Below are 18,996 nucleotides of genomic sequence, written 5' to 3' on the forward strand. Positions count from 1 at the left end.
ACATCCCTTGCTCTAAGCTGAGTCCTTACTTTACCATCCAACCAAGGCTTTTGGTTTGGGAATACCTTAATAGTTTTTGTAACAAGGAACATCTCCATACAAAAGCGAATACAAGCTAGAACATATGAAGCATATTCCTCTACGTCTGCATCCTGTGCATATACATTCCAATCAGTTGATTCAAAGCACTCTTGCAGGAGTGAATTTGACTCCTCGCTCCACACCTGTATAGTTTGACTCCTCGCTCCACACCTCTAAAAGTGGATGCACTGAAGGACTGGCATAGGCAGTGGGACAACCATTGGGCGAATTTAGTGGGATGGCCAGTGTCCGGGCCCTGGGGAATGTTGGTGGTCTAAAGCTGTGTAAGGGGCCCCAAAATTTCTGATGGCTACACACGGCTATTGTGTAAGGTAAAGACTACAGGATGGAAAAATTTGGTTTGCAAATGAAATATGCAGTTCAGTTTTGGCCTTCAGTTCACAAAAAGGATATCGGGGAACTGGAGAAAGTGCAGAGAAGGGCAACCAAACTGATAAGAGGCATGGAGGAGCTCAGCTATGAGAAAAGACTAGAGGAACTGAATTTATTCTCTTCAGAAGAGGAGATTAAAGAGGAAGTAAACTTCCTCTGCAGACATTTACCTAAAGGCAAGCCAATAATAAGGCTATAAGTAATAAGGCTTACCTATAGGTAGTGAAAATATCTCCTAAAAGATAGCTACATTGCATGTAGACAGTGACATCACTGGCGCATGCGCTCTGAAGGAACAACCCACGGGTGCCGTTCTTTCCGATCCCGTGCCGTGAACGGCGGCTCCTACGCACACACGCAGGAGTGGCGTAATTGTGGCTCCAGCCAATCACAGCACCCCTGGGCCCGGAAATCTGGAAGAAACTCCGGGGAAAATGTTAGCAATCTCAGCAGTGTGCGGGGACCTCTGCAACAGCTTTGTTCTGAGGTAAGTATCTCGTAATGAGCTAGTATGTGATGCATACTAGCTCATTATGCCTTTGTCTTGCAGGATTTTAGTTTTTTTTCTGAGGTTTACAACCTCTTTAAAATACATAAGGGGGGTATGATCAACATGTACAAATACATAAGGGGGATATAATCACCATGTATAAATACATAAGGGGGGATATGATCACCATGTATAAATACATAAGGAGGGATATGATCACCATATATAAATACATAAGGGGGATATGATCACCATGTATAAATACATAAGGAGGGATATGATCACCATATATAAATACATAAGGGGGATATGATCACCATGTATAAATACATAAGGAGGGATATGATCACCATATATAAATACATAAGGGGGATATGATCACCATGTATAAATACATAAGGGGGATATGATCACCATGTATAAATACATAAGGGGGGATATGATCACCATGTATAAATACATAAGGGGGATATGATCACCATGTATAAATACATAAGGGGGGATATGATCACCGTATATAAATACATAAGGGGGGATATGATCACCATGTATAAATACATAAGGGGGGATATGATCACCATGTATAAATACATAAGAGGGGATATGATCACCATGTATAAATACATAAGAGGGGATATGATCACCATGTATAAATACATAAGGGGGATATGATCACCATGTAAAAATACATAAGGTGGGGATATGATCTCCATGTATAAATACATAAGGGGGGATATGATCACCATGTATAAATACATAAGGGGGGATATGATCTCCATGTATAAATACTTAAGGGGGGATATGATCCCCATGTATAAATATATAAGGGGGGATATGATCTCCATGTATAAATACATAAGGGGGATATGATCACCATGTATAAATACATAAGAGGGGATATGATCTCCATGTATAAATACATAAGAGGGGATATGATCTCCATGTATAAATACTTAAGGGGGGATATGATCCCCATGTATAAATATATAAGGGGGGATATGATCTCCATGTATAAATACATAAGGGGGATATGATTACCATGTACAAATACATAAGGGGGGATATGATCTCCATGCATAAATACTTAAGGGGGGATATGATCCCCATGTATAAATATATAAGGGGGGATGTGATCTCCATGTATAAATACATAAGGGGGGGATATGATCACCATGTATAAATATATAAGGGGAGATATGATCACCATGTATAAATACATAAGGGGGATATGATCACCATGTATAAATACATAAGGGGGGATATGATCTCCATGTATAAATACTTAAGGGGGGGATATGATCCCCATGTATAAATATATAAGGGGGGGATATGATCTCCATGTATAAATACATAAGGGGGGATATGATCACCATGTATAAATACATAAGGGGGGATATGATCTCCATGTATAAATACATAAGGGGGGATATGATCACCATGTATAAATACATAAGGGGGGATATGATCTCCATGTATAAATACATAAGGGGGGATATGATCACCATGTATAAATACATAAGGGGGGATATGATCACCATGTATAAATACATAAGGGGGGATATGATCACCATGTATAAATACATAAGGGGGGATATGATCACCATGTATAAATACATAAGGGGTCCATATAGTGAACTTGCTGTTATTCCATCCTCCTCCATAGACTGCTGATCATCCCTCACATACCTCTCTTCTTCTTCTGCTTTAACCTCAAATTCCATATCGATTGGATCTCCACTCTAAATCAAGAAAGTGAGAGAAAATATCATCTGCAAAATATAAGCTCACATAAAATATCCACACATCATCTTTACGGGTCCTAGATGCTCCGCCCCACCAACCTTGTAACAGTGAGGGATGGTGAGGATCTTCCTGTGTGGAATCCCGGGAATACAGAGGACGGGGACATCTCTCTGGTGGGTTCCTGGTATTAGGTGGCTCCATCATATCCTTGTGTCCTTCTGAATACTCCTTCATCACTCCATACTCCTCATCCTCCTCTTTATACTCTTCTTTAACAACAATATTATCATCCCAGAGGGTTCCAATCTAAAAGATATAATGAAATATTAATTGTAACAAACATGCTGTGTATTATTATGTGTACACACGGGCAGAGTTTTCAACAGGACTTTTGAAGGAACGGACTTGCCTACACACGATCACACCAAAGTCCGACGGATTCGTATGTGATGACGTGCGACCGGGCTAAAATAAGGAAGTTGATAGCCGGTAGCCAATAGCTGCCCTGGCGTCGGTTTTTGTCCGTCGGACTAGCATACAGTCGAGCGGATTTTTTGACCGGACTCGAGTCCATCGGAAAGATTTGTAACATGTTTCAAATCTAAAGTCCGTCAGATTTATGACCAAAAAAGTCCACTGCAGGTCCGATGGAGCCCACACACGGTCGGATTGTCCACCGGATTCGGTCCGTCGGACCAGTCTGGTCGAAAAGTCCGCCCATGTGTACGCGGCTTTAAACATACTGCAACTACCAATAATTATCAATTATCTACCTGATGATGGTGAGGGATGGTGTGATCTTCCTGTGTGGAATCCCGGGAATACTGAGGACGGGGACATCTCTCTGGTGGGTTTTTATTACTTGGTGGCTCCATCATGGTGTTTTTGTAAAGATCATTGTGTCCTTCAGAAAGCTGCTTAATCCCACCATACTCATCATCATCCTCTTCTTTAACATCAATGTTATAATCACTGAGGTTTCCACTCTGAATGCATAATAAGACACGCACTTTAACAAACACTCTTTTATATAAATCCTATCAGTGATTGTTCCTCATCTACCTGATGATGGTGAGGGATGGTGTGATCTTCCTGTGTGGAATCCCAGGAATACAGAGGACGGGGACATCTCTCTGGTGGGTTCCCATTACTGGATCCATCTGTAGGAAACACACACACTGACTGAATACATTGTTTCTATGTGTTTATCAGATGATGGGGGATCTAGGTGGACCCTCCGTACTGCTCTCTTCTTTACAATAAAGTCTCCTCTTACCCGGTGATGTGAGGGGCGGCTGATTGTCCATCATGACGTCCTTGTAGAGATCCTTGTGTCCTTCTAAATACTCCCACTCCTCCATGGAGAAATAGACAGTGACATCCTGACACCTTATAGGAACCTGACACACACAATGATACAGTCACCATCCAGACACATCCCTTGTCTGTTACTGGATAATGTCCCAGAATTCCCAGCACCGCTCACCTCTCCTGTCAGCAGATGTCACGAATAACACAAATAGTAAATTAGTAAATTAAAATTCCCTGAATCCCCCTCACCTCATTGGTCAGGTCTGTGTTTTATTAAGGCCCCACTTCAGGACGCCGACACTTTGCAGGTTAAAGGTTTGCAATAAGGAATTCTGACATCATTACATAATATACAGAATCAGCAGTTCTGCCTTGGTTGTCTGCCCACATCCTAAAAGTAACAGAAAAAAAGAGTTGGATGGAGGGGAATGAGGAGGAGGAGTTTTGAGGTCAGTGTGATGTCATAGGATTCTCTGACTCTAGATGGAGGGACATTGGGAGGAGGAGCTGTGAGGTCAGTGTGATGTCATAGGATTCTCAAAATCTGTTTGGAGAGATATTGGGAAGAGGCGCTGTGAGGGGGCGCTCTGCGAGGGTTCTGTACACAGAATAATTTCTCCCAGGTACGTCCCACCTCTCCTAACCTGAAAGATGATCTTTGTCTTTGAGCTTTGCCAGGGCACATCATATTACATTCATATACAGACTTTACTGATCACATTTTAGGATGAATATCTGAGGCTAGGATCATTATGGAAAAAAATAGTTTTTAGGACATTTACTACAAATGACACTTTCCCTCTTTCTTCCTATATGAATATATCAGAAATGGAAATGGGTTCTAATAGTTTGCAGATGATCTGCTGAAAAAAAAAAAAAACACAAATGAATGCTCCACAAATGGAGATTCGATAAGAGTAAAGGAGGAGGTTGAAAATTAGCAGATCTCCGACAGCTTATTAGCACCCAAGCCCCCCCCCCTCTTTTTCAGAAGATCTCCTGCAGCCTATTAGCATTTATTTCCTTTGCTGGAGTATAAAATGGTGGTGGATTTTTTTTCCCTTTATTTCATTTTATATAAGTTCATAAGTGTTCATGTGCCACCCACCAGAACATTATAACCACCCACCAGAACATTATGATTACCCCTCTAATATTGTGTAGGTCCCTCTTTTGCTGTCATCATGGCATGGACTTCACCAGACAAAGCATCACACTGCCTCCGCCATCTTGCCTTCTTCCCATACTGCATCCTGGTGTCATATCTTCCCCAGGTAAGTGACACACACACACCCCGCCATCCACATGATGGAAAAGAAAATGTCATTCATCAGAAAAGGTCACCTTCTTCCATTGCTCTTTGGTCCAGTTCTGAGGCTCATGTGCCCATTGTAGGCTCTCTTGGCTGTGGACACGGGTCAGCATGGACACCCTGACCCATCTGCGGCTACACAGCCCCATACACAGCAAACTGCAACATTTTTTTTTTTGCTTTCAACGAATTAACTTTAAGGACAACATGTTCACTTGCTACCTAATATATTCCACCCACTTCCAAATATCTCACTTCCAAGTGTGATAATTAATGTTATTCGCTTCACCTGTCAGTGGTCAGAATGTTATAGCTGATCGGTGTACAGCACAAGGCCATGTTCACACTAATGCTGGCTATACACGGTTCGAATTTTCGAAAGAATTTTCTTTCGAAAATCGTATCTAAGAATTTTCTTACGAATTTCGCACCATTAGTGGGCTGCAGCAACGGCCGATTTTCGTGCGGCAATCAAATTTGAGGAATCGGACATGTTGGAAAATTTTTAAAAAACAAACGTTCAATGATGGGAGAATCGTGCTTAAATGTAATAAGAAAAGAAAATTTACAGAGAGAAAAGAAGAAAAATTATTTTCTGTAGCAACATGAGGTGAGATTGAAGGCTTGGTCGGCCGAATTTCGAAAATCAATGGTGGCGCCATCGGATCACAAAAAAACAAACTTTTTGATTTTGAAAAGAAAATTCGTTTGAAATTCGACCATGTATGGCCTGCTTAAGAGATGGTTCTCGGGGCTGCAGTTCCTCTTAGCTCCACAAGATGGTGATCTCACTTCTACCCAGACAGAAAGTCTCTATGGAATACAGACAGGAAGTGATGTCAGGTACAGACAGGAAGTTCCAGGTGGAAGGTGAATAGGGAGGAAGTAGAGAGGAGACATTACTGGAAGTGGCAGAAGACGAGGTAATAAGATCTTATTTTCTATTTACACCCAGTAACCCCCCCGTCATGTCCGTCCTCTTCCTCCATAGTCACTGTGATGTCTTTTATCTCCAGCAGATGATGATACACACATATATAGTGTGGAAATGTAGATTAACCCCTTCAGGGTCACAAGATTTCCCCACTTACGGGGCCGGAACATTCTCTTCATTTTGGAGATAAATTCTAGTAATATGATCCTCTAAACAAACAACACTGACAATAAATAGACAAGACAATGACCATCCTGACCATACATGGCCTACAAAGGGCAATTATTACACTACACAGGCAGCAAATGGGCAATCATTACAATTTGCAGCCAACACAATGAACAAACCAGCTCAGAAAGCAAACAAATCCAAGATAGAAAAGGAAATATTTGATCCGACAATCCAAGAGGGTCCGGAGTCCTCAAAGATTTACAGACATTAAAGGCCCTTTCACACTGGGGCGGGGGCGGCGGTGGTAAAGCGCCGCTATTACCGTCGGTATTCGGACGCTAGCGGGGCAGTTTTACCCCCCGCTAGTGGCCGAGAAAGGGTTAAAAACCACCGCAAAGTGCCTCTGCAGAGGCGCTTTGCCGGCGGTATAGCTGTGCTGTCCCATTGATTAAAATGGGCAGGAGCGGTGAAGGAACGGTATACACTCCGCTCCTTCACCACTCCGAAGATGCTGCTGGCAGGACTTTTTTTACCGTCCTGCTAGTGCACCACTCCAGTGTAAAAGCCCTCGGGGCTTTCACACTGGAGACAAAGCAGCGGCACTTTCGGGTCGGTTTGCAGGCGCTATTATTAGCGCAATAGCGCCTGCAAACCGCCCCAGTGTGAAAGAGCCCTAAACAGTCCAAACTGAATGTGTTCCCATGGGGGCAATAGTTAAATGTCTAACAACCCTCCTATTACCCCCCCCAATCCTATTATTGTTTGACCAATACCATCCAAATAATTCTTACTTTAATTTTCTAAAGTTATCCATCTACAAGGAGACCTGTATAAATCAAATTACATCACCTATGAGGATGGAGGAGGACCGGAGTCACATGACTGAGAAGATACTAAACCTCACCCTGGAGATCATCTACCTGCTGACCGGAGAGGTGAGGAGGATTCTGGGAGGTCACATGTGTAACCATAATACGTATGGGACATAAAAAGCTGTAGTTAGCTGCCATGTTGTGTGAAAGAAGCCATGACAGTTGGCTAACCATGTAACATTACAGAGAAATCTGAACTTCCTCCTCCCTTGTCTTAGGAATTCAAAGCTTTTTAAGTCCAACAGAAAAGGTTATCTCAACAGAGAAAACAGAACCAGGCTAGGTCAGTAGAAAAACAGCTTGTTGAAAGGACAGAGTGTTCAGGCCTGTCGTAAAACTGTCACCCTCTCCATTCAGAGACCCAACAGGCCTCGGTTGTAAAATGTCTGAATACACCTCAGTGGGATAAGTATGAAATTTCAGCATGTTTCATAACTTCCGACTTAGTAGTAGCACAGCCATAATATGGACATATTTAGTTTCCTCAGATAATATGGAACGGTTCAAGTCCAGACACCCCTATGTCGGGTCATATGGGAAACCACTGGTACCACTTATTCCTCCTAAGCAGACTATACATTATAGATATGGCATGTTTAGATTTGTTTTAAAGGAAATCTCACTCTGAATAATAATATGGATATTTGGAGTCTGTAAACACTACAGATGCAGATATATGAATATATATCACAAAATCTACCTGGGACGTGGTCATGAGTGTAGACACCTCCCAGCAACCAACCCCTAAACAAGATGACCAGACGATTGGTCACTGTCAACACCCCCTTTGATTTGACAGAAAAGAGGAGATGCCAAGACAATGGTCAGTTCTCCTTTTACCATCCAAGAAGAAACATCTGCCAAGTCGAGAACCGATTACCTAGCTCATCGATCGAACTCTGATCAACCCTCGGACATTAATTGCAAGTATTCTTCCTTCTCAATTCTACCTTATTGCTCTGTGGCTGTATATTGTCTTTATCTTTTGAACATCTTTTTTCTGTAAATGTTTTATTTGCATCAACTTTGACCTTTTCATAATAAACCCTTATGTTGAAAAGTGTTAACCTTGTCTCTAAAGCTCTTAATGCAAGCTATAAACGAACCTGCCTCTTACAAGAGTGCTACTGTTGTAGGGTAAGGCCTCTGAGCAGACCTGTCTGTGGTGGCAGTGTGTGTTGCAGACGCTTATTCTAAAATTATAATTGGTATTGCTAAAATTACGAGTCTCCCCCGGCTCGGTCTTTTTAAAGGGGGTGGTGGCAGTTAAAGGGTTAATTGTGTAATTAGCCCAGTGACAATCACTCTCAGGCTGCTCGTACCTAGATTGTGGTCCCGCAAGCTGGAAAATCTTTGTGCTGGGCGCAGCTGAGAGTGGCATTGTTACGTCAGTGACAGCATGGTGTGAGGTTGGCCGGTCCTTCGTTGCAAGTGAGCGAGGAGGGCAGGGATCTGACACCCGCGTTCGTCACATATTGGCTGGCAGCGTAGCGGGATAGTTTCACATTAAGAGCATTCAGTGCATTGTTAGGAATTAGCTCTGCACTGAAGGATTGTAACCTTTGTGGAAACAGTCCTTAGACAAGCTGGTGCATAATTTTTTTTTTTGATTATTTTTGTTCAAGAGAGACATACAGCAACAGCTCCTTCCTACACTTTCTTCCTATCTCTTCTTTCTGTTCTATCTTTTCTGCTTGCAAAATGTCTGGGTTATCAGCATATAAAAAGATGAGCAAGAATGAACTGGCTGTTGAGTGCACAGGGAGAGGAATTGACGTTGGTGGCAAAAATCGTGAAGGCTTGATACATGCCTTACAGGAGTTTGATATCCGTGCAGACCAGAACCTGGGGGAAACTGGACCAGAAAGGGTTTCCGCTACTCCAGAGCCCAGTGGTTCAGAGGCGGCCTCACCAGATGGGCAAGCAGAGACTGACATTGGAATACCACGGATTGTTACCTCCAAGCCACCACAAGAGCAGGCCAGCATCAGATTGCCTGAAACCATCATAGACTCTCCTCAAATGCAAGTAACTATACAAAACCTCAGGGAGAAGGATCCTGTGGTGTACCTGCAGTTTCTGGAACACCAGGCTGAGCGAGAAGAGCGCAGGGCTGAGCGAGAGGTGGCAGAACGCCAGGCTGAGAAGGAGGCTGATCGTCGGCATGAACTGGAGATGGCTAGGCTCCAGCAGCAGCGACGGGCTCAGAACCTTGGATCCCTAGAGCACAGGGATGTCTCTCTGCCAGTGAACCCGGCAGCCAAATTTCCAGTTATGGAAAAGGACAGTGACATTGACGTGTATCTACTGTCGTTTGAAAAAACTTGCCGTCAGTACCATCTGCCCCCAGCACAATGGACCCATTACTTGACACCAGGGCTACGAGGCAAGGCCCTGGATGCTTATGTCGAACTGTCAGAAGAGCAGTGCGATGATTATGAGGCCCTAAAGGCTGCAATCATCCAAAAGTTTCAGCTAACCCCGGAAGTGCACCGGAAGCGTTTTAGGTCCTTGCAAAAGGGGCCTGGGGACTCATACATGGATGTGGTAAGTCGCTTATGCACCACATTCCGGCAGTGGACTAAAGGCTTGAAAGGCGATTCTTTTGAATCCCTGGAAGATCTTATGATTGAAGATCAACTTTTGCACATCTGTCCTACAGACGTCAGACAGTTTGTGCTGGAGCGAAAGCCAACCTCTGCCAAAGCAGCAGGAGAACTGGCAGATACCTATATCCATTCTCTGGTATCTGACCATCACAAGGCTCCTCCGAATGGCTGGAAAGGAGGGAAATCACACACGGCAACCCCTCCTCTGCCTACCAACCAAGTTCTTCAGCGGCCGGAACCTGCAGTTCCTGGAGCCAAGGCCTTCCTGACTGACAACTGCAAATGCTACAACTGTGGGAGAGCCGGACATCTCAGGACACAGTGCCCTGAGCAGAAGAAGATGACAACCCTTGGCCATCCGGCTAGCAACCCTTCTGCCGTGCTGCTCGTCAGTGGGAAACCTCCCGGAACCAATGCCAACTTGCAGCCAGTCATCGTAGGCCACCGGACTGTAACAGGCTTTCGTGACACTGGAGCCGAAGTCACTTTGGTCAGACCAGAGGTTATAGAAGAAACAGACATCATCCCAGAGAAGTTCCTTACCCTCACCGGAGTTGGGGGAACCCGTTCCCATGTACCCCGTGCCTATGTTTTCATCGATTGGGGTGCCGGAAGTGGGATGAGAGAGGTGGGTATCTCGGAGGAGATCCCCACTGCTGTTTTGTTGGGTTCTGATTTAGGTACCCTTGTTTCGTACTATGCCCCTGCTAAGAGCACCCAGGATGCTCCCACGGATCTCTCTGGACCTACCAAGGTACTGTTTACAGATGTTGGGGTAATATCTGGGCAACCTGTAGATGGACAGAGGGAGGGGGAGGGTGGAGTTGAAGTGCAAGGTCCTCCTTCTTCAGAGACAGGAGAGGAGGCCCCCTTGCTAGTGAAGGTAACTGATGTATGTTCCAATGATGCTGAACTGATAAAGGTTAAATGGGATGATGATAATGATGATGCATTGCCAGTATTGGTGGTCATTCGCAATGCTGCAAAGGCAGCCTAGGTGCAGGCCCTGATCACAGAACAGCAGGAGGAGGTCTCTGGGCCCTCTCCCTGTTCTGACCCAGTGGACTCCACCTCTGTTGAGCCTCAGCAGCCGTCCATGTTTGCCACAGGACTGCTGGCTGGAACCTGTTGTTCCGCCTTTGAAACAGCACTGCAGACAGACCAAACACTAGCACAGCTCAGGAGTCTAGCTGATCGCCCTCCTGCAGAGAATGACAAACAAAAGATCTATTGGGACAAAGGTAAACTGTACAGAGAAAATATGCCTGCAGAGGGGAATGAGGCTGACCTAGGTAGCAGGCAGCTGGTTGTACCCAGTCAATTTAGGGGACAGCTGCTAAAAGTGGCTCATGAGATTCCCCTCGCAGGACACTTGGGGATCACTAAGACCCGAGGGCGGTTGATACATAACTTTTATTGGCCTACGATGCTCGCTGACATAGCTGACTACTGTCGGTCCTGTGTTACCTGCCAGCGAGTTGGCAAGGCAGGGGATGTACACAGGGCTCCGCGAAAACCTTTGCCTGTGATTGACGAACCTTTTAAGAGGGTGGCAGTGGATATCATTGGGCCTTTGGCCATCCCTAGCAGTTCAGGCAAACGTTATATCCTTACAGCTGTCGACTATGCCACGGGTTATCCAGAGGCGTTGGCTCTCTCCTGCCTCCGGACAGACAAGGTCGCTGATGCTCTGCTGGGAATCTTCACAAGAGTGGGATTCCCGGCTGAGCTTATTAGCGATCAAGGCCCTCAGTTTGTGTCCGACTTGATGCAAGCTCTCTGTCGGAAAATACAGATGACGCATATCATGGCCAGTCCTTATCACCCACAAACGAACGATTTGTGTGAGCGTTTCAATGGAACCTTGAAACAAATGTTGTGCACTCCCAGGGTAAGGACTGGGAACGATATCTGCCTCATCTGCTGTTTGCTTACAGAGAGGTGCCTCAGGAGTCCACAGGCTTTTCGCCATTTGAACTTTTGTACGGATGGAGGGTAAGAGGACCCCTGGACCTAATCCGTGAGACCTGGGAGGGCAAGATTGCCGACCCAAAGGTCTCTGTTGTGGATTATGTCCTAAAATTCAGAGATAAAATGGAGACGCTGGTGGAAATTGTGCGGGAGAACATGACCCAGGCCCAGACTAGGCAGAAAGAGTGGTATGACCGTAATGCTAGGGAGCGGACCTATGACATTGGTCAGAAGGTGTATGTTCTGCTTACCCTGCGGCAGAACAAACTCCAAGCAGCATGGGAAGGCCCGTACACCATCACCCAGCGTCTGAATGATGTTACCTACTTGGTCAGGTTGGGAGAAGGGCGTAGACGGCAGAAGGCCATTCATGTTAACATGATCAAAGCCCATCATGAGCGCATGGCCTATGTCATGCCGGTCTGCAGCAGGCCAGAGCCCGAGGAGGCTGATCCACTTCTAGACCTGCTAGCGGACACCAGGGAGGTAGACTCAGAACTCTTGATAAACTCCAATCTTACCCCCACCCAGGTACCTGGACTGAAGCGAGTGCTGGCAGTACATGGTAGCAGGTTTACGGGAAAACCTGGGAGGACACACCTTGCTGTCCACCAGGTGGACACCGGGGCACATCCCCCCATTAAACAGTCGGCCTATCGCGTCTCCCTGGAGGTGCTGGCCAACATGAAAAGGGAGGTGGGGGAAATGCTGCAGCTGGGGGTGATTCAGAAGTCCCACAGTGCTGGGCGTCTCCAGTAGTCTTGGTCCCCAAAAAGGACCAGACGACCAGGTTCTGTGTGGACTACCGGAAGCTGAATGCCATCACTACTGCAGATGCCTACCCCATGCCCCGGATTGATGAGTTGTTAGATAGGCTGGCGGCCGCCCGTTATATAACAATCATGGATCTGAGCAGGGGGTACTGGCAAATTCCTCTGGCCCCTGAGGCTCGGAAAGGTCGGCCTTCATCACCCCATTGGGATTGTTCGAGTTTACCATCATGCTGTTTGGGATGAAGAATGCCCCACTACCTTCCAGAGAGTCATGAATGACTTACTGGAGGGGCTGGAAACCTTTGCCGTAGCCTACCTGGATGACATCGCTGTGTTCAGCCCTACCTGGGAAGAACACCTGGTGCACCTGTCACAGGTCCTGGACCAACTGACAGCTGCCAATCTGACTGTAAAACCCAGTAAGTGTCAGATTGGCATGACTGATGTGCAGTACTTGGGACACCAGGTAGGAGGAGGTAGCCTAAAACCCGAGACAGGAAAGGTTGAGGCCATCCTGGCCTGGCCTACCCCCCAAACCAAAAAGCAGGTTATGTCTTTCTTGGGGACCGCTGGCTACTATAGGAAGTTTGTATGTAACTATTGTAGCCTGGCCAAACCTCTGACTGACCTGTCGTGAATATTCAGTCAGAATAAGTTGTCCCTTTTTAAGGACAGGTTTCCCGCACAATAATTATCCTTGAGTAGTTTTTAACGAAGATATTTTTAAGATACAAAATCAATCAATATGACACAGTCTATGCTTGTGAAACTTATTCACGGAGACGTGTGGTCATACGAAAAAGTTATTTATTGGTAAACAAACACAAATAATCACATGAAATTAAGATACCGATTGCGTTACATGAACGTCTTGAAAATCAATAAAAACACTTGCAAAAATGGGCGTACCGTCCCTATGACCTAATACCACCATGATAACTTCTCGGTAGAATCAATAACCTTATGAACTTGACAATTAAACAGAACATCTGTATTTCACACGTACAACCGTTACTTTGCTGCAGGTAAGTAAGTGGTTAAAATTGTGAAATAAATTAGACGTTTGCTTTGTCAATAAATGTGGCAACTATGCAAAAAGAAAGATATAATGAAAAAATCTGAATCTTTAGAGAAAAATCTACAAGGCGGTTATTGATTCGGGAGAATGATTATCAACTGTATAATATTCAATACATCAATATTTGTGAGAACATATCAATATTTGAGAGAACATGCAAGATAAAATCAACATGATATAATTACCCATTCCAGGATGGCTGCAGTTCCTATGGGCTGGTTACCAGAGTTAAAATGGCTGCCGTAGTTTTAAAATGGATACTCCTAAAGAGGATTTACTTCTGGTGACCTCCGAGTTCTAAGTATTAGGTGGAGGAATCTTCATGAATGTAAAGATATGTATTCATGCATGGTGCATGAGTGTCAGTTTGGGAGTCTGTGTGTCTCCCAGTGTCCCCCCTTCAGGGTGGATCCCTGAGCTCTCCCCCTGAGCTCTCTCCTCCTTCCGTTTCCTCTTTTCTTCTCTCCTCTTCCTTACCTCTAAATACCATTTCAGATAATAAGACCATAAAAATTATAATGGCTCTGCCCAAAAGGAGGTGGCTCACTTCCCATTGGGTTAGGAGACGTAATGATTAACTTCCTCTGGAAATTTAGTGAGTTCAAATAATACCACCTTCAACCACCAGGTGTCTCACACGTGTTTTGAGTCCATCCTTTTAAATTAATACGTTCTATTTTCATAAGGTGTATAATGGTAAGGATAAGTACTGTATTTATTGGCGTATAACACTCACTTTTTCACCATAAAAATCAGGTGCAAATAGCGTGTGCGTGTTATACGCCAATACTTCAATTTTAGCTGCCTCAGAAGGGACAGGGAGCGGGCCGGGATGAGCGTCGTCAGATTACATTCATTGAGATTCTCCTGTTTACTTGGCAGCCTCTGTAATAGGAAGCCCTGTCTCCTGGGTTGCCATTGGACCACTGTTCTGTTCGATCAGGCTGCACTGATGGCAATGGTGAGGCTGCTGCATTGATGGCAATGGTGAGGCTGCTGCATTGATGGCAATGGTGAGGCTGCTGCATTGATGGCAATGGTGAGGCTGCTGCATTGATGGCAATGGTGAGGCTGCTCCATTGATGGCAATGGTGAGGCTGCTCCATTGATGGCAATGGTGAGGCTGCTCCATTGATGGCAATGGTGAGGCTACTCCATTGATGGCAATGGTGAGGCTACTCCATTGATGGCAATGGTGAGGCTGCATTGATGGCACTTGTGAGGCTGCAGATGGGCATTGATCAGGCTGCATTGATGGCAATGGTCAGGCTGCAGATGGGCACTGACTCTTATTTTGCTTCAAAGTTTCTTATTTAAAATGTTTTTTTTCCTGAAACTTCCCTCTTAAAACGAATGTGCGTGTTATATGCCTGTGCGTGTTATACGCCGATAAATACGGTATATACCTTTAAATATTCTGGTACTCGGTCTAATGTAACATACACTCAGTATAAGTTTGATTAATCATCATTACATAACTTGGTTATATAACTGTATCTCTATAAATGTATATCTGTAAACTGGTCTATCTAGGAAATACACACATTGTTATATATTTCATCAATACTACATAAAACTGATTATCTATATGGATACCTGTATAACTTCTGGTATCTCCACTGAACATTTGTTTATCTTAAGTGTAGACTACAATCTTATATGATTATACTCATGATTATATGTTTTTCCCTAATACTAATTCGTTACTTAAAACACTTCTACTTATAAAATCACACTTTCATATACATTTTCTTCATAGCAACGTTGTTGGGTCCGCAGACGCCAACATTATAATGTCTCTGTGACCTACAATGTCAGAGATAGTTTAAAATGACTTATGATAACCTTATTGATACCTTAAAATATTTTTGACTGGCACAATATTCAACTTTCTCTAATGTGTTGAGAGGGACCTTGAACATTCTCACTGGGTGTCTAGAAATGACTTGTTTGTCTAAACCATCCTAAAAGTTCATACAACGAGTTTTGTTAGCCAAGGTGTTAGCTACTTAAACAGTCCTTCCTTGAACACAATAGGTTAGCCAAGTGAGGCTATCTCTAGGCGATAATTATCTGCATAACCTTGGGTCCTGTGGCAGTTTTTGTTTATTCACAATACCATGTAAATATCTCCTTGTTTTGTGACAAGAGCAGTCTTTGTTCCAACAGCTTCCTTTACAATACATGCTTGTAAAAGTCTTCAATATTTAAAGAAGTAGAGAAAGGCTTGGTCAAACATGAGAATGTCCATTTTATCCTAAAAGTCCCCAAGAGGGCAACAGTTCAAATATTTAACATCACAGTTCATCTACTTGGTGAGGCCTAAGCATCTCTCATGTTTCTGCCAGTAAATATAAAATATATTTCTTCATGGATTCACAACAGACCTAACCAAAAAGAAACTGTCCAAGGTGGTGTCTTGGACACCAGAATGTGAGCAGGCATTTCAGGCCTTGAAGGAGGCGCTGGCCAGCGCACCTGTGCTGCAGGCTCCAGACTTTACCCACCGTTTCCTAGTGCAGACGGATGCCTCTGCCTATGGATTGGGTGCAGTCCTGAGCCAGGTGGACAAGGCCAGAGAGGAGCATCCCATCCTCTACCTGAGCAGGAAGCTGCTTCCCAGGGAAGTAGCATATGCCACGAGTGTCTTGCGATCGTGTGGGCTCTCCAGAAGTTACAAACGTACCTTTATGGACGGCACTTCACTGTGATCACGGATCACAATCCCTTGAGCTGGCTAAATTGTGTTGCTGGGGAGAATGGCAAACTACTTCGGTGGAGCCTAATTCTGCAGCAATACGATTTCACCATCCAGCATAAGAAAGGCAGCGCCCATGGCAATGCTGATGGGCTGTCACAACAAGCCAAGCCCACAGGAGTCGGTTGCGTCAGGAGGGAAATTGTAGTTCCCTCCCATGCAACCACCTAAGGGGGAGGTGTAATGATATCACGTACGGGACATGAAAAGCTGTAGCTAGCTGCCATGTTGTGTGGAAGTAGCCATGACAGTTGGCTAACCATGTAACATTACAGAGAAATCTGAACTCCCTCCTCCCTTGTCTTAGGAATTCAAAGCTTTCTAAGTCCAACAGAAAAGGTTATCTCAACAGAGAAAACAGAACCAGGCTAGGTCAGTAGAAAAACAGCTTGTTGAAAGGGCAGAGTGTTCAGGCCTGTCGTAAAACTGTCACCCTCTCCATTCAGAGACCCAACAGGCCCCGGTTGTAAAATGTCTGAATACACCTCAGTGGGATAAGTATGAAATTTCAGCATGTTTCATAACTTCTGACTTAGTAGTAGCACAGCCATGATATGGACATATTTAGTTTCCTCAGATAATATGTAACGTTTCAAGTCCAGACACCCCTATGTCGGGTCATATGGGAAACCACTGGTACCACTTATTCCTCCTAAGCAGACTATACATTATAGAGATGGCATGTTTAGATTTGTTTTGAAGGAAATCTCACGCTGAATAATAATATGGATATTTGGAGTCTGTAAACACTACAGATGCAGATATATGAATATGTATCACAAAATCTACCTGGGACGTGGTCATGAGTGTAGACACCTCCCAGCAACCAATCCCTAAACAAGATGACCAGACGATTGGTCGCTGTCAACACCCCCTTTGATTTGACAGAAAAGAGGAGATGCCAAGACAATGGTCAGTTCTCCTTTTACCATCCAAGAAGAAACATCTGCCAAGTTGAGGACCGAATACCTAGCTCATCGATCGAACTCTGATCAACCCTCAGACATTAATTGCAAGTATTCTTTCTTCCCAATTCTACCTTATTGCTCTGTGGCTGTATATTGTCTTTATCTTTTGAAACATCTTTTTTCTGTAAATGTTTTAATTGCATCAACTTTGACCTTTTCATAATAAACCCTTATGTTGAAAAGTGTTAACCTTGTCTCTAAAGCTCTTAATGCAAGCTAGAAACGAACCTGCCTCTTGAAGGGCGCTACTGTTGTAGAGTAAGACTCTGAGCAGACCTGTCTGTGGTGGCAGTGTGTGTGGCAGACGCTTATTCTAAAATTATAATTGGTATTGCTAAAATTACGAGTCTCCCCCGGCTCAGTCTTTTTAACGGGGGTGGTGGCAGTTAAAGGGTTAATTGTGTAATTAGCCCAGTGACAATCACTCTCAGGCTGCTCGCACCTAGATTGTGGTCCCGCAAGCTGGAAAATCTTTGTGCTGGGCGCAGCTGAGAATGGCATTGTTACGTAAGTGACAGCATGGTGTGAGGTTGGCCGGTCCTTCGTTGCAGGTGAGCGAGAAGGGCGGGGATCTGACACCCGCGTTCGTCACAACATGACATCACTCTTATCTCTATTAATAAAGGAAGAGGATTCTGGGACTCTAACATGATATTCCTATTGGTTTCTCAATACAGAGATTTCCTCTTCTGAAGTCAGGTGACCATATGATCATAACAGTGCCTCCATGTGACTCCCTAAAACCTGAGAGACACAACATGCAGAAGATTCTAGAAGTCACCAAGAAGATGATGGAGCTGCTAACAGGAGAGGTGAGCGGTGCTGGGAATTCTGGGACATTATCCAGTAACAGACAAGGGATGTGTCTGGATGGTGACTGTATCATTGTGTGTGTCAGGTTCCTATAAGGTGTCAGGATGTCACTGTCTATTTCTCCATGGAGGAGTGGGAGTATTTAGAAGGACACAAGGATCTCTACAAGGACGTCATGATGGACAATCAGCCGCCCCTCACATCACCGGGTAAGAGGAGACTTTATTGTAAAGGGGAGAGCAGTACGGAGGGTCCACCTAGATCCCCCATCATCTGATAAACACATAGAAACAATGTATTCAGTCAGTGTGTGTGTTTCCTACAGATGGATCCAGTAATGGGAACCCACCAGAGAGATGTCCCCGTCCTCTGTATTCCCGGGATTCCACACAGGAAGGTCACACCATCCCTCACCATCATCAGGTAGATGATTGACAATTATTAGTAGTTTTGATTTATACACAGCATGTTTGTTACAATGAATGTTTTATTATATCTTTCAGAGTGGAGACCTCGGTGATAATATTGTTGTAAAAAAAGAGTATAAAGAGGATTATGAGTATGGAGTGATGGAGGAGCTTTCAAAAGGCCAGAAGAATATGATGGAGCCACCTAATACTATGAACCCATCGGAGAGATTTCCCCATGCTCTGTATTCCCTGGATTCCACACAGCAAGATCACACTATCACTCAACATTGCAAGGTTGGTGGGACGGAG

The 18,996-nt window shown here is 44.4% G+C and overlaps 3 protein-coding genes across 3 annotated transcripts in view; 1 reads left to right on the forward strand and 2 right to left on the reverse strand.

Moving 5' to 3' along the window:
• The window catches only part of LOC141121833 (uncharacterized), a 115,292-nt gene extending 111,111 nt beyond the window's left edge, over positions 1 to 4,181 (reverse strand). Inside the window, exons 1-3 of the mRNA XM_073611549.1 lie at positions 3,984 to 4,181; positions 3,776 to 3,867; positions 3,570 to 3,693 (exon numbers count right to left, since the gene is read on the reverse strand). Of these exons, the coding sequence (XP_073467650.1) occupies positions 3,570 to 3,693; positions 3,776 to 3,867; positions 3,984 to 4,068 (301 nt within the window). The 5' untranslated portion in view covers positions 4,069 to 4,181. The remainder of the gene's footprint in view (positions 1 to 3,569; positions 3,694 to 3,775; positions 3,868 to 3,983) is intronic.
• Positions 1 to 18,996, reverse strand: part of LOC141121849 (uncharacterized) — a 380,396-nt gene that overhangs the window by 218,777 nt on the left and 142,623 nt on the right. The gene's annotated exons all lie outside the window — the stretch shown is intronic.
• Positions 6,165 to 18,996, forward strand: part of LOC141121834 (uncharacterized) — a 315,649-nt gene continuing 302,817 nt past the window's right edge. Inside the window, exons 1-4 of the mRNA XM_073611550.1 lie at positions 6,165 to 6,253; positions 7,242 to 7,370; positions 18,142 to 18,276; positions 18,363 to 18,486. Coding sequence (XP_073467651.1) covers positions 7,287 to 7,370; positions 18,142 to 18,276; positions 18,363 to 18,486 — 343 coding nt within the window. The 5' untranslated portion in view covers positions 6,165 to 6,253; positions 7,242 to 7,286. The remainder of the gene's footprint in view (positions 6,254 to 7,241; positions 7,371 to 18,141; positions 18,277 to 18,362; positions 18,487 to 18,996) is intronic.

Source organism: Aquarana catesbeiana, unplaced genomic scaffold (assembly GCF_042186555.1).
Source record: "Aquarana catesbeiana isolate 2022-GZ unplaced genomic scaffold, ASM4218655v1 unanchor233, whole genome shotgun sequence".
Taxonomy (NCBI): Eukaryota; Metazoa; Chordata; class Amphibia; order Anura; family Ranidae; genus Aquarana; species Aquarana catesbeiana.